Source organism: Phasianus colchicus, chromosome 7 (genome assembly GCF_987193195.1).
Source record: "Phasianus colchicus chromosome 7, bPhaCol1.hap1.1, whole genome shotgun sequence".
Lineage (NCBI taxonomy): Eukaryota > Metazoa > Chordata > Aves > Galliformes > Phasianidae > Phasianus > Phasianus colchicus.
The window spans coordinates 25542042-25553931 of record NC_143442.1 but is presented as its reverse complement, the minus strand read 5'-3'; the positions used below and the strand labels follow the sequence as shown (position 1 = coordinate 25553931).

General features: G+C 46.0%; 1 protein-coding gene across 3 annotated transcripts in view; it reads left to right on the top strand.

The window, feature by feature from the left end:
- The first annotated feature begins 1332 nt into the window (after positions 1–1332).
- The window catches only part of BMPR2 (bone morphogenetic protein receptor type 2), a 103546-nt gene continuing 92988 nt past the window's right edge, over positions 1333–11890 (top strand). For 2 of the 3 annotated variants that reach the window (XR_016468358.1, XM_031601249.2), the window contains exon 1: positions 1335–1849. Coding sequence is in view for 2 of the 3 variants with exons in the window: in XM_031601249.2 (XP_031457109.1) it covers positions 1768–1849 (82 nt within the window). In the remaining variant the exon portion in view is untranslated. Of the gene's footprint in view, positions 1850–11890 lie in introns of all 3 variants that reach the window. The other variant, XM_090144200.1, reaches the window with a different exon arrangement.

The following is an 11890-nucleotide window of genomic DNA, read 5'->3' as shown; positions in this document are numbered from 1 at the left end:
AGTAATGCAGAGGCTCTTAATTATCATTAAAAACACTACTCTGATCTGCAGCTGCCATTTTATGGAGGAGTATTTAATACCTGGAGTTGCGGAATTGGGTTTTTGTGCGCGTTCCTCCCTGGTTCCCTTATTACTGAAGCTGGCACAGAAGCTCAGGCACAGGGAAGCATCTCCCACGACAACCCACTGCAAAAGCAGGGCCGGGAAGGCACCGGGCTAGCAAGGCACCCTCTGCACGCAGGATGCTTTTAAGCACCTTTTTCTAACCTGTACCCGGTTAAACTCGTTTGGAAGAGCCTCGCTGGGCCAGAACATCAGCCTTCCAGTCAGCTGCTGGCCCTAATTATCTCCTCAGTTCTGCGTCACGTAGCAAAGGTTAAAGCATACCAACGGCTCATCTGATCGACTTTTTAATCTTTGTTTTGAAAACAAGAAACGTCTTTAATTTAAGCGGCACATAATGGTTCTGCCAGGCGCGAGCAGGGCACGTTTGACTCGGGTACCACCGCGCTGCTGGAGCTCGGCGGGGACCGCGGCAGGGCTCGAGGCGGGAGACGGGGCAGATCCGCGAGCGTTTGTTCAAGGAGAAACGCGAGGCTCGAGGCGGACGCAGAACCGCAGCCCCTCGCCGGCTGAACCCCCCTCCCAACATGGCGGAGCCCCAACGGCCCGCGCGCACAGCGCCGCCCCTCCTCGCGGCGGTGCCCCTCTTTACCTTCCCGGAGGCCCGCCTCTATGGTCAGGGGCGCGGCGGGGGCGGGGCGCGAGGGGTGGCGCGCGGCGCCCCGGGCCGGCGGTTGGAGCGAGTCCCCTTTGTGTCTGGCGCGAGGCGCGGCCGTTGGTGGCGGCGGGCGGGAGGGGGCGCGAGCCGCGGCGGGGCGGCGGGCTCTGCGGCCCTCGGAGGGCTACGGGAAGGAGGCGGCGCCGGACCGCCCCTCGCCGGCCAGCCCGGCGTCGGGGAAGGCGCTGGCAGCGCGGAGGGACCGAACCGCTCCCCGCCCCGCGGGCACGGCCGCGCCCGGCCCCGCTCGGAGCTGAGAGAGGCCGGCCGGGCTGGCGCGGAAGCGGCTCGCGGAGCGCTGAGGAGAAGGAAGAGGAGGGGGAGCGCCGTTCTACCGGCGCGGGGGAAGAGCCTCCGCGGAACGCGGCCGGGCGCCGGGGCCGCCGAGGAGGGGCCTCGCTCCCGCCGCCCCGCGCCCCACCTCCGTCGGGGCGGCCGGGGGTGGCGTCGCCGCGGGGGCCGGGCTGCGGAGCCGGCGGGCGGATGGGCCGGGGGGCGGCCGTAGCCCCCGCGCACGGAGCGCAGCCGGTCTCGTCCGCGGACGCGTGAAGGCGGCGAGGCCCTCCGCCGGGCGGCGGCCGGCTCCGCACCCGCGGCCCTCGGAGCCGGGCGGCGCGAGGGGCTGCCGCGAGTGACAGCCGCCGCCTCCCGTCTGGATATGTTTCCTTCCCAGCCCGGCTGCTTCTTCGATATCGTGAAGCTGCGTGGGAAATAAGCGCGTTCCCGAGGCGGGCGGCGGCGCGACGCCTTTCCCGGAGCCGGGCGGCAGCGGCCGGCGTCCTCCCCGGCGCCGCGGAGCCATGCGGGCGGGCCGCCGCGACGGAGTAGCAGCACGGCCGGCGCCCCTCACCTGCCGTCCGCCCTCGCGGACCGAGCCGTGAGCCGAGAGCCGAGAGCTCGCCGCGGCCGCCGGAAAACGGAGGAAATCGCTCTCGTCGGTGTCTTTATTTCCCACCCTACTCCGCCTCGACCCCCGCGCCCCCAGGATGACGGCCTCGCTGCGGCGCCTCGTGCTGCCGCTCCTGCTCCTGCTCGCCGCCGCCGCCCCGCAGCCCGGCGCTGCGGCCGGTAAGTACCGGGCACGGCGTTCGGGCACGGCGGGGCGCGGTCCGGCGGCGGCTCCGTGCGGGGTCCGTGCCGGGCGCCCGGGGAGGGCCGCGCGTCGGGGCGGCCGGCGGCGTGAATCTGCTTTATTTCTGCTTTATTGTGTAAATGAGCCATCCGCAGTCGGGGTGCGCGTTCTGTGCGGCTCCGCTTCTCTCGGCTTCTCGCTTCGGTGTTTTTCCAAAATTGAAATAATCTTTTCGTTTTGCATGCCGCGCCCTCGGTAAGGTAATGCGGGCGTTTTTAATATATATTTTAATCGCCGGCGGAGCTGTGCCGGTTGTGCTGTGGGATCCCTGGGCACAGCCATTTTTAATTTTATCGGCATCCGTGCTCTTAGGGCCTGGAGCGTGTGCTGCAGCCCCGTGACAGACCGATCGTAAGGTACGTTTGTTTCCCGGGGGCGATCTGTAGCAAACCGGCTGCTCCTATTGTCGCTCGCTGCTGTAGGCCGGCAGCACAAAGAGCTGATGAGGAACGCAGGAAGGTCTCGAAGAGGATTCTTTTTTAAACAAGGAGGTGGAAGCACAGATTGTAAGGCTGTCCTTAGCCATATTTTTGGGCTCTCGGACCTATTTTTAACTTTGCTCGGAGGCTTCATGTTTGATACCTGAGACGTTTGATCCCGATATTGGAAGAGAGGTGCACTGGTCTCCCACTTTTGGCTCTGCCCTGGTGACAGCTGAGCACGTTGGAGCTCCTCAAGTGCTACTGCTGTCAGTGGGCACCGATATCTATGCCCGCAGTGCCAGGACTGTCTGTATTTCCCAGCTGTTGTGGGAGACTCCTACAACTTTCCTGTCATTTTACTAATCAGAATCCAATTTTGCAGGGCTCGGTGCTTCTCATGCTGTTTTAGTAGCCTGTGTGTAGTTTACAAATGAATCCTTCTTCGTAAGAAAATCACGTTGGATAGGCAGTTGGTTCATTGCTCTGACTGGACAGCCCCAGATTTCTTTTCTTCCTCTTCTTAAGAGGTCTCTTTCAGAAGAATACTAGCATGAAAAAACTGATGTTATCGGCATCATCCCGACCTGTGACTGTTCTTATTTTAGATTGATCTCTGTAGAGTCTGTGTTAATTTTTCTGGGAATGATTTTTCTTCAGGAAGAAGGGACTTCTGAAGGTCAGATGTCTTGGTATTTAAAGCACGCAGGAATCAAGAGTGCCCGCTGCCTAACCGTTCAAATGTAATAATAACGATTAAAAGAAGAACAGGATTTTTCCCCCCCTTGTCACGAACGCTTGGGCAGGCTGCTCACTGCTTTGCCGTGGTGAGGAAGAAGGGCAGTGAAGGAGCGAGCACGGCTCTGAGGAGGCCCAGGGCTGGGCAGGTGCGGTGCGAGCCCGTCCGCACGGTTCTGCCGGTTCACCTCCATCCTGACCTGGCAGCAGTGTTCCTATGTTTCAGTTCTGGTCTTGCCTTGTTATGAGGGTATTAATGATGCCCACTTGTTTGGCTGTTTGTGAATAGGGACCCATTTTCCCGTTGTGATTTATTCCTTAATTATGAAATGTTAACAATCTACATTATACAAACTTTGGTCGTAATCCTCTGTAAGAGTAATTACACAAATGATTTGAGCTTTACTTAAAGTAACTAATGGTTGATTTTAGATTTACGCTGCATTTCAGGGAAAAAATGTCTATACATGGGGAAGCTACACTAATGTGTAATTCTGCCCTTTTATGTTCATGAAAGAGCCAACATTATTTCTTCTCTTCCCCTCCCCCCGGAGCATGAACTGTTATGCTCGCATCAATGACAGTGCTGATTCTGGCCTGGAAACCGTTTATTAATTGGATCTTCCGATGGGTACTGTATCTCCACAGTACTTGGAACTGAGTGTTTATGAGTGCAAAATCATGACATCAGAGGGAAAGTATTTTTGTAATAGGTTTGTAGCATTCTGCCTTGAGAAAATGTAGATCTCCTCGGGGGAGCTCAGCGAAGACCTGAGCTTAGTGTGGTAGTCCTTCCTTCACTCTGCTAGATGAGCGCATAATGAAGAACTAGATTCAGGTGGGGTTCTCTGCCTCTTTTTTTTTTTTTTTTTTCCTTCGGATGTTATTAGGAGAAAAATGCTGCTGGCTTTCTCTGGAAGATCTAGATCCTAACAAGTACCTGGTAGCTTTGTATTTGGATTATATATTTTTCACTGCAGCCATTCTCTTAAAAAGGAGTACATTTTATTTACACTAGTTTTAGATAAAAGATTGAGGGATTTTAAAGTATGTTAAGAAAAAAAAGGAAGATTTGCACCACTTGATAAATGAAGAATCAAGTTACTTGAAATCCCTCTTTCTAAATCTTTTGTTTAGAGCTGTGAGACTTTATTTATGCTCCCTTATATTAAGGAGGGTTTGGATGCATTAATTGTGAGGGTTGTGCCTAAGAGGTGGCTGGTGAACCTTTGAACTGTTCCACAGTAGTGCTGAAGAATTTCATTTGGGTGTTCGTATGAACTAGATATTAATCTTGTTCCATTTGCTTGCCTTATGTGATACACAGTACTAAACCACTATTTCTTCTTTCTGCATACCCGCACCAGACAGCATTCCTTTGTCTAATGTGTAAATGACTTGTGGAAAACATGAAGTAAGAGTTAAAGCAAGTAGAATGTCTTTTTATCTTTGTGGGCCTTTCCCTTGTGCTTGTATGTGTGTGGATCAAGATTTTCAGAGTGAAAAGAATTGCATGGAGATTGAAGGGGTGTTTGTTTTTCCCCAGATGATTGTTTTAATTATTAATTAAAATGAGTGAACCGAAGCTTCTTTATCCTGTTCTGTCTTGCCAGTTGGAGCTACTGTAGTGTCTCAACATAATTTGTTTGAAATATGAATTGTGTGACATGAGAAAGAACTCCTTTTGGCCATTCAACTCAGTTACTTTATCAGTGCTTTGAATTAGTAACTGACTTATCTTGCATATTAAACAGTTTTCTTAAATCTATCTGTTCCTCAGTGTCTACTTCTTGACTAGTGCTATACCCATCATTAATGGCTCAGTCAGTTGTAATCTAAAAATCTTATTTACTTTTCTGTTTGGTTTGGGAGCTTTCTCAGAAGTCCTAGCATAGCAGCTGGACATGGGCTGTCAATGTGAAGGACACAAGCAGTGTGCTTGATGGAGGCACGGAAGCACAGCCTGTGTGTCAGATTAGGACTTCATTAACTCTCCAGTTGTGTGGCTGTGTAAGTGCGGAGTCGTGCATGAACCCCCTCACCCTTCTGAGAAGAGCCTTTTTTCATTAGGCAAATCAGCCTGCATGAACCTCTTTGATATTTCAGCTACGCTGCCTCCAGTTCCTGATCAAACCTGGGTATTTCTGTACTGTGCTGTGTGGTGTAGGCATATCCTGTAAGGAAATGGGAGATGCACTGGCCAGATTGCTCAGGAGCCCAAATTTCAAGCCCTGAACCATTACACGGCTGTTTCAGTTTGGATGTTTTCCCTCAAAGAAACCTTGTGTAAACGCTGGCTGAATTGTCTGCCTGTTCTCTGGTGCAGGAGGGCAAGCCTTATTTCACCAGGGACAAAGATAGAAGTATTTCCTATAAGAAATACTCTCATAATGAAGTGGCTGTTTTGATGACCCCTCTTTAGCACATATTTCAAACTTCTCTTAAAAAAAAAAAAAATCTGTTGATTTTTACATTGCTTTTTCGTATCATAATGTATTTATCAGCAGTCTCAGTAGTCACTGTCATAGAGTCTTTGGCAGATGTTACCTTCCCTTGCGTTTCTCACCAGAGGGAAGAGAAAGGTGATCTGTTAGGTTCTTCACAAATGCTTTATTCCCACAGCAGAGTGCATGGTTTCCTGTCACAGGAGTTATATTGTGTTTGGGCTCAAAGTCCAGCCATGCCATGAACGTCTGCTTTCATTTTCTGAGCAGACTGTGCGTAAGCAGGGCGCAAAGTTCCATTCAGGACAGAATGTTTATGTCTGAATAAAACAGTCCCGATGATGCTGTGCATTCGGTAGGACAGGAATCTGTGTGTAGCTTGCATGTAGTTGTGTTTATTTTGTTAAGCTTGTAGGCTTGGTGATGCTACTAACTCCTTCAATTTCAACTGAAAAATAATGCAATAGAAGAACAGTTCTCCAAAACAGAAGAACACTTTGGGTACTGAATATGCTTTAGTTGTTTTTTCGCCTTTGAAATGAGCTCACAGAAGTATAAGGCTGGAAGCGACTCCTGTATCCTACATGGTCTGGATGCATTTGTCTAACTAGCATCTTCAGTGAAGAGGGATTGCACAGCCTGTCCTGTTACTGTACTTAGTTACCACGTGTTTTGAAATGCAACAGTAGTAGTTCCCTTTCCCCGCTCTGATAGATTTTTTTAAGATAGGCCTCAATTAATGTGGTGATGCACCTGAACCTACAGCACACTGTACGCATGCAGGCAGTCAATTGCCAGAGAGCAGCAGAGACCTGGTAAATTGTTCATATGTCAAAGTGTAGTGTCTCAGAGTTAATTCTCATGATCTGCAGAGCTGGGAGCTGGGCTGAGCAGCGGTGGGATCTGCTCAGGGAGGCCAGTTGGTGTGAGTGAATGGAAGGAGCAGCTGGCAGTGCTGCAGAGGTTTGAAAGGATGAAGGACTGAATTTGTTTCTCAACAGATGAGAACCAAGGTGTATCGGACAGAGATGTCTTGCATTTGTCAAACTTGCTGGGAGAATGCGTGCCTGCAGTTGTGTAGGGGAAGGAAGTTTTTGCCCTGGGGAGAGGGAAAGAAAGCATAGTTGTAGGTAGCAGTTTTGAAGGCTTCTGGTGGCTGTTGAGAGAATGAGTGAGACTTAGTCATTTAGATGATGTCTTTACCCTCTTACCCTTCTCTCAACCTCATAAGCTTGGAAACCACAAGGTGTCTGGGAGGTGATTTTGTTCCAAGTCACTAGGGGCTTTCTGTTTTGTTCATTGCCTCCTTAGGTTTGTAGCAAAACACATCTTGTGTTTGGGTTGTGAAGGTGTCCGTACTCTGCATCTCTCAGTACTCTGTGCTTTTCTTTTGTCTCTTATTTCTCTGTGAGACAGGAAGGGAAAAACTGGCAGTGTAGACACAGAAGACTCCTTTTCATGTCACTGCCATCTGCAGTCCCTTCTATTTCAATCAGTAACTCCTGAATCTGCTGGCCAATTTCAACCATATGTGGAAGATGCTAATAGTCTCTCAAGAGATTAATTTACTCCTGCTTTCACAAAAATTAGGAGAAAAGAAGTCCAAGGTAGAACTTTCCCAAAGGAAAGGTTGGGCAGAACTGAACCCCTGCAAGTCTGTTTGCTTAAAATTGGTTGTCCAGTACAGCACAGCAATGCCGCACCTGGCGGTGCGTGCTGTGCTTTAGAGCAGTGTCTGCATGTTTGGGCTTCCCTTGGGGTGCCACAGGGGGACTGAGGGGCAGCTGGCAATCACTTCTGTGGGAGGGGTGCATTGGGTAAGAAATGTGGAAGAAAGGGCATGTTTTTTAGAAGTTAGATGTCTCTAGTCTACAGCTAGCAGAACGATTGTATTTGGGACACTGTGTACTCAGCACTTTAAGTAAACTTCCAAAACAATGCCCAAATCACTTTATGGCATGATTGTCATCCATTTATGACTTCATGGTGTGTGTGAATAACTTGCAGTTTATTGTGTGCATTGTTTTTTACTCTTTTAGAACTAGATTTGATTATCCTGTGTATACAGAACCCTTGTTTCAGACATCCCACACATTAAATGTACTACAATTTCTTGTTATGACATCTTTTCATTGTTACTGTAACGTTTTTCCTGCAGACCCGTTGGATGCTTTTGTTATGTATTATACATACTTGAATCTGTGATGAGCATGAGAAATAGTTGTATTATTTGTGTTAAGTAGATGTACTTAAAAGGCATTTAGTATGACATGCACGATTGGAGTAAATGGCAGATGGTGACAAAGCCAGTGCTACCGTGATCCTTTGGTCCAGGGTACTGACTGTCCTGGTCAAGTGGGCTATGCGATGCTAGCACGTGGCTGGTGCATTTAGCTGAACACTGGGACTGCATTTATTCTATTCTATATATGCTTATTCTATTTGAGGTTGCAAGATTTTTTTTTTTTTTTTTTGAGATGACTGAAAGTATAATCATAGGTTGTATATATTAATTGGGTTCATTAAGTTATATATTAAAGAATGCAGCACTTAATTGACATTGCAGTGTTGGGGATTGGCAGTGTGGCAGTGTCACCTGAGAAGCTGCTCATTCTTGGCCTTGAGTGAACTTCAGTCTGCTTGTCAGAGGTCAGGTTCACCTGGCCTGAGCGGCCCTGACACAGTTCAGTTACCAGAGGACTAAGTGGACATGCTCTGTTGCTTTTGCGTTATCAGATTCCCTCTGTTTGACTCTGTTTCTCTTAAAAATAAAACATTCTGTTTGTGCCACCGAAGCAGCGTGGATCTGGATACTTGGAACAAAACTCATGGAGCATTATGGAACCCTAATTAGATTTTCCAAGAATTTCCAAGATTTTCCAGAAAATGTGGCTGGTCATGTTATTGCACAAGCTGTTTTATTTATTAATGAATGTATTAAATAACTCCAATCTTAGAGAGTATATTGTTTTAGATGCTTAAGAAAATCTTCTTTTTATGAGTCAAGTTTTTTTCCTTTCAGGCATCTGAGTTTGGAAGCTCTTGTGTCCTTGTAACTTCTAAGTTGTGATAATCTTGGTGCAGGCCTAGCACGTATCTAGAGCACATATCCCGTGCTGTGAGCCTTACCAGTCATTTATTTAAACCTGAACCCCAGAAGTAACTTCTCTGTATTTATTTGCAGACGAGGGACCTTCTTACTTGAAGATTATTTACTCATCATTACTGGTTCTCAAATATAAATTTTAATTATATTTAGCTGAGACTTGAAAGATTGGTAGAGCCAGTATTTGTAAGCTGGGGAAAGCTGAGATTGTAGCAGAAGAATTGTAGCACGTATCACTTCAGTTACGCTGTGGCACCGAAATATGTATGCAAAGCAGGCACTTAGACCAGGAGCAATCTTTTTGTATTAAAATAATTCTAGTTACAGAGAAGGATAAAAGGAACCCTGTAATGAAGCTTGTCTAGATGCCATCACAGTGTGGGTTTCTTATGCTTGCATGTTTAAAATTTTTTCTTCATTTCTAGTGGTAATCGCCCAGGCAAGGGATCTGTAGCTGGAGCAGCTGCCATGATTGAAATAGACATACATGCTCAGGTCTGCCATCTGAAGCGGGAGCCAAAGGCCTGCTGCCGTGCACACGCGCCTGCCTCGCAGCGCTCGCTGCTGGGACTTCAGCAGGAGGCAGCTGAGAAGTGGAAGAACGTGTTCCAGTGCTCTGTGCTTCAGGGGCTGGGATGAGAGTCCATGAATCTCAAGTGAAAAAGATGAGAAAACAGTTTAATTCCTCTTAAATTGGGGGAAATTTTTTGTGATGCCCTGTGGCAGTATTTGAGTCTCTCCGTAAACTTTTTCTGTACGACGCATAAGAATGGCTGTTGGTAGTATGTATTCCCTATATGCCATGAATATGCATATATGTGTGTGTTTATTATGTGTACATATGTTCTTAAGTACTCCATATGCTATTAAATTTCCAATCCGGTTCACTGCTCAAAACTGTTTGCTTGATATTGCTAATTTCCAAAAACTCCTTAAAAACAGTTTGTTTTGTGTGACTGACTGGTAAACTTCACACTTAATAATTGTATTCAAGTTTTGTACCAGGGTCTGTTAAGTAATTTCTCTTTTACTTCGAAGACGAATCTGGCTTAATTAAATTTTAGTGAAATTTAGCTTGCGGTAGTTAATGGTGTTGCAGCTGAGCACAATTATTTGGCTGTGATTGTTTACGTTAGTTAATCGTTTACAGTCTCACAGTGAATGTTTTTATTCCTTCATTTTTTCTGTACAAATATAGAAATAAGTGAGGAGTAGACTTTCTTCACTCCTATTGCTTCCTGTCAGAGAAGTAGTTCTGCTATTGAAGCCGTCAGCAAATCTAGCTTCCCTCATTGTAAGAAGTAGTGGTGTGGAATGCTGGTGTGCAAAATAAAGAGAATTCTGGTTATTGTTTTACTTACCTGGATGCAGACTATATGACACCACTTTGTTGTAGTTGTAGTTCCTTAGGGCACAGGAATATGGAATCCAAATATGACACAACATAGTAAATGAATCTTAAAAATGAGATGTGCAAAATAGAAATAATGGTACAAAAACATAACGTGAACAGTTTCATAGGTGCACATTGGGAATGCACAGATATGTTCTCCTCCCTTACCTGTGTGCAGAAAAAAAAAAGGCAATGAGATGCTAAAATATTAAGGCACTTCTCATTATGGATATACTGGACTTGCAAGTGTATTTTGAGCAGGAGATGCTTCAATGAAGTTATCAGAGGGAATGCATTACAAGAGATATTGAATTAGATCCCCCAGTCTTCTGGCAATATATTCACACAGAATGCAAAATATAAATCAGTGTCAACAGCCTTTAGCAAGGCTCCTAATTTAAACTAGTTAAGATAATAAGAAATACTGTCCTTTTACTCTATCAGCCAGCTTGTCTGCTGGATCTGATTACTGAAGGAAAAGTGAAAATCTGCATCTGAGTTCTACATTTACTCAGAAATTTATTTATATGTTGCTCTTTTTATGCTCTAGTGATGTCAGTTAAGAACCTTTCAACTTTTTTTTTTTTTTTTTTGGACATTTCTCTGTTCCTGATTATAACCAGAATCACTTTGGGACAGTCCAATTCAGAAACACTGATCTATGTTTTTGGATGCTGAAGATGCTGAGGTAATCCCACCCACTTATTTGGGATTGCACTAAATACTTTCCTCATTTATATTTGCCACTCACTAGTCCTTTGGACTTGAAAGAAGTTTTGGAGACCAGGCATTCTAGTGCAGCTATTAGGAAACTCTGAGAAGTAAAGCTATTGCTATATCCTTGCTTCTCCGGATAAAACCAGGCATGAGTCCTAATTGGACATTTAACAGCATTATGGTTGGTCCATGGTTTTAACATTATTTTCCTAAATTTGCCCACTTTTCCCTGCCCACAGTGTTTTTATTGTTTGTTTGTATCTTTAAGGTAGATAGAATGAGCACATAGGGTTATGTACCTTTATGTTACTGATGTTACTACATTGCAACTAAATAGTTTTAAATATTTAGGAATGCCTCATGCAAATAGTTATCATTTTGAGCTGAAGTACATAAATGAGAAATGAGTGAGGTATACAATGGAATCTGATAGTAAATTCCTTTGTGGCAATTAAATAAAGCTGTTACTCGCAGCATTTAATTGATAACACCAGAACTTGCTTCACTTCTGTTGAGGTGTGGGAATATGAGGTACAGAGAGAGGTAACTGCATTCCATCAAGTTTCAGTCTAGACAGGCATGAGAGCATCGTTCATTCTGTACCAAACAAGGAAAAGTAATAACCTTTAAAAAGTGACCTTGCAGCTTAAGAATGTGTGATGGTGGGTATGTGGAAAGGCAAGAGCTCTGTGTGATCACCAGAAGTGTTCTTCCTACAGTTAAGGATCTTGACTTGAAAAGATGCTATTTGGATTGCAATCCGTTGGTTTCTTGCCATTTCATAGAGCTGGTGGTTTTTGCAAGAAGTGATTTAATGAAGTGCTGCAGAGCTAATTATATTCGATTGAAGGGAAAGGTTGATATCTAGTTGGGTGGCAGGAAGTTCACAGTACAATTTTGTAGCAAAAGGTATCAGGAAGCAGTATTAGAGATTCATTTCTCTCTTGTAATTGAAGGGTAGTAGAGTGAACTTTGACTTTTTATAACAAGATTTCTAAGGAAATGGCTTTTTTTTTTTTTTTATAGGGTACATGTAAACTTCTAAGGCATATCAAAATTGGGAGGTAAGATGTGATGCAGCACAGAGCTGAACCCAGTTTAATTAGTTCTGCTGGACTCGTTAACTTGACTCCTATGTAGCACCTATTGTTACTGGGGAG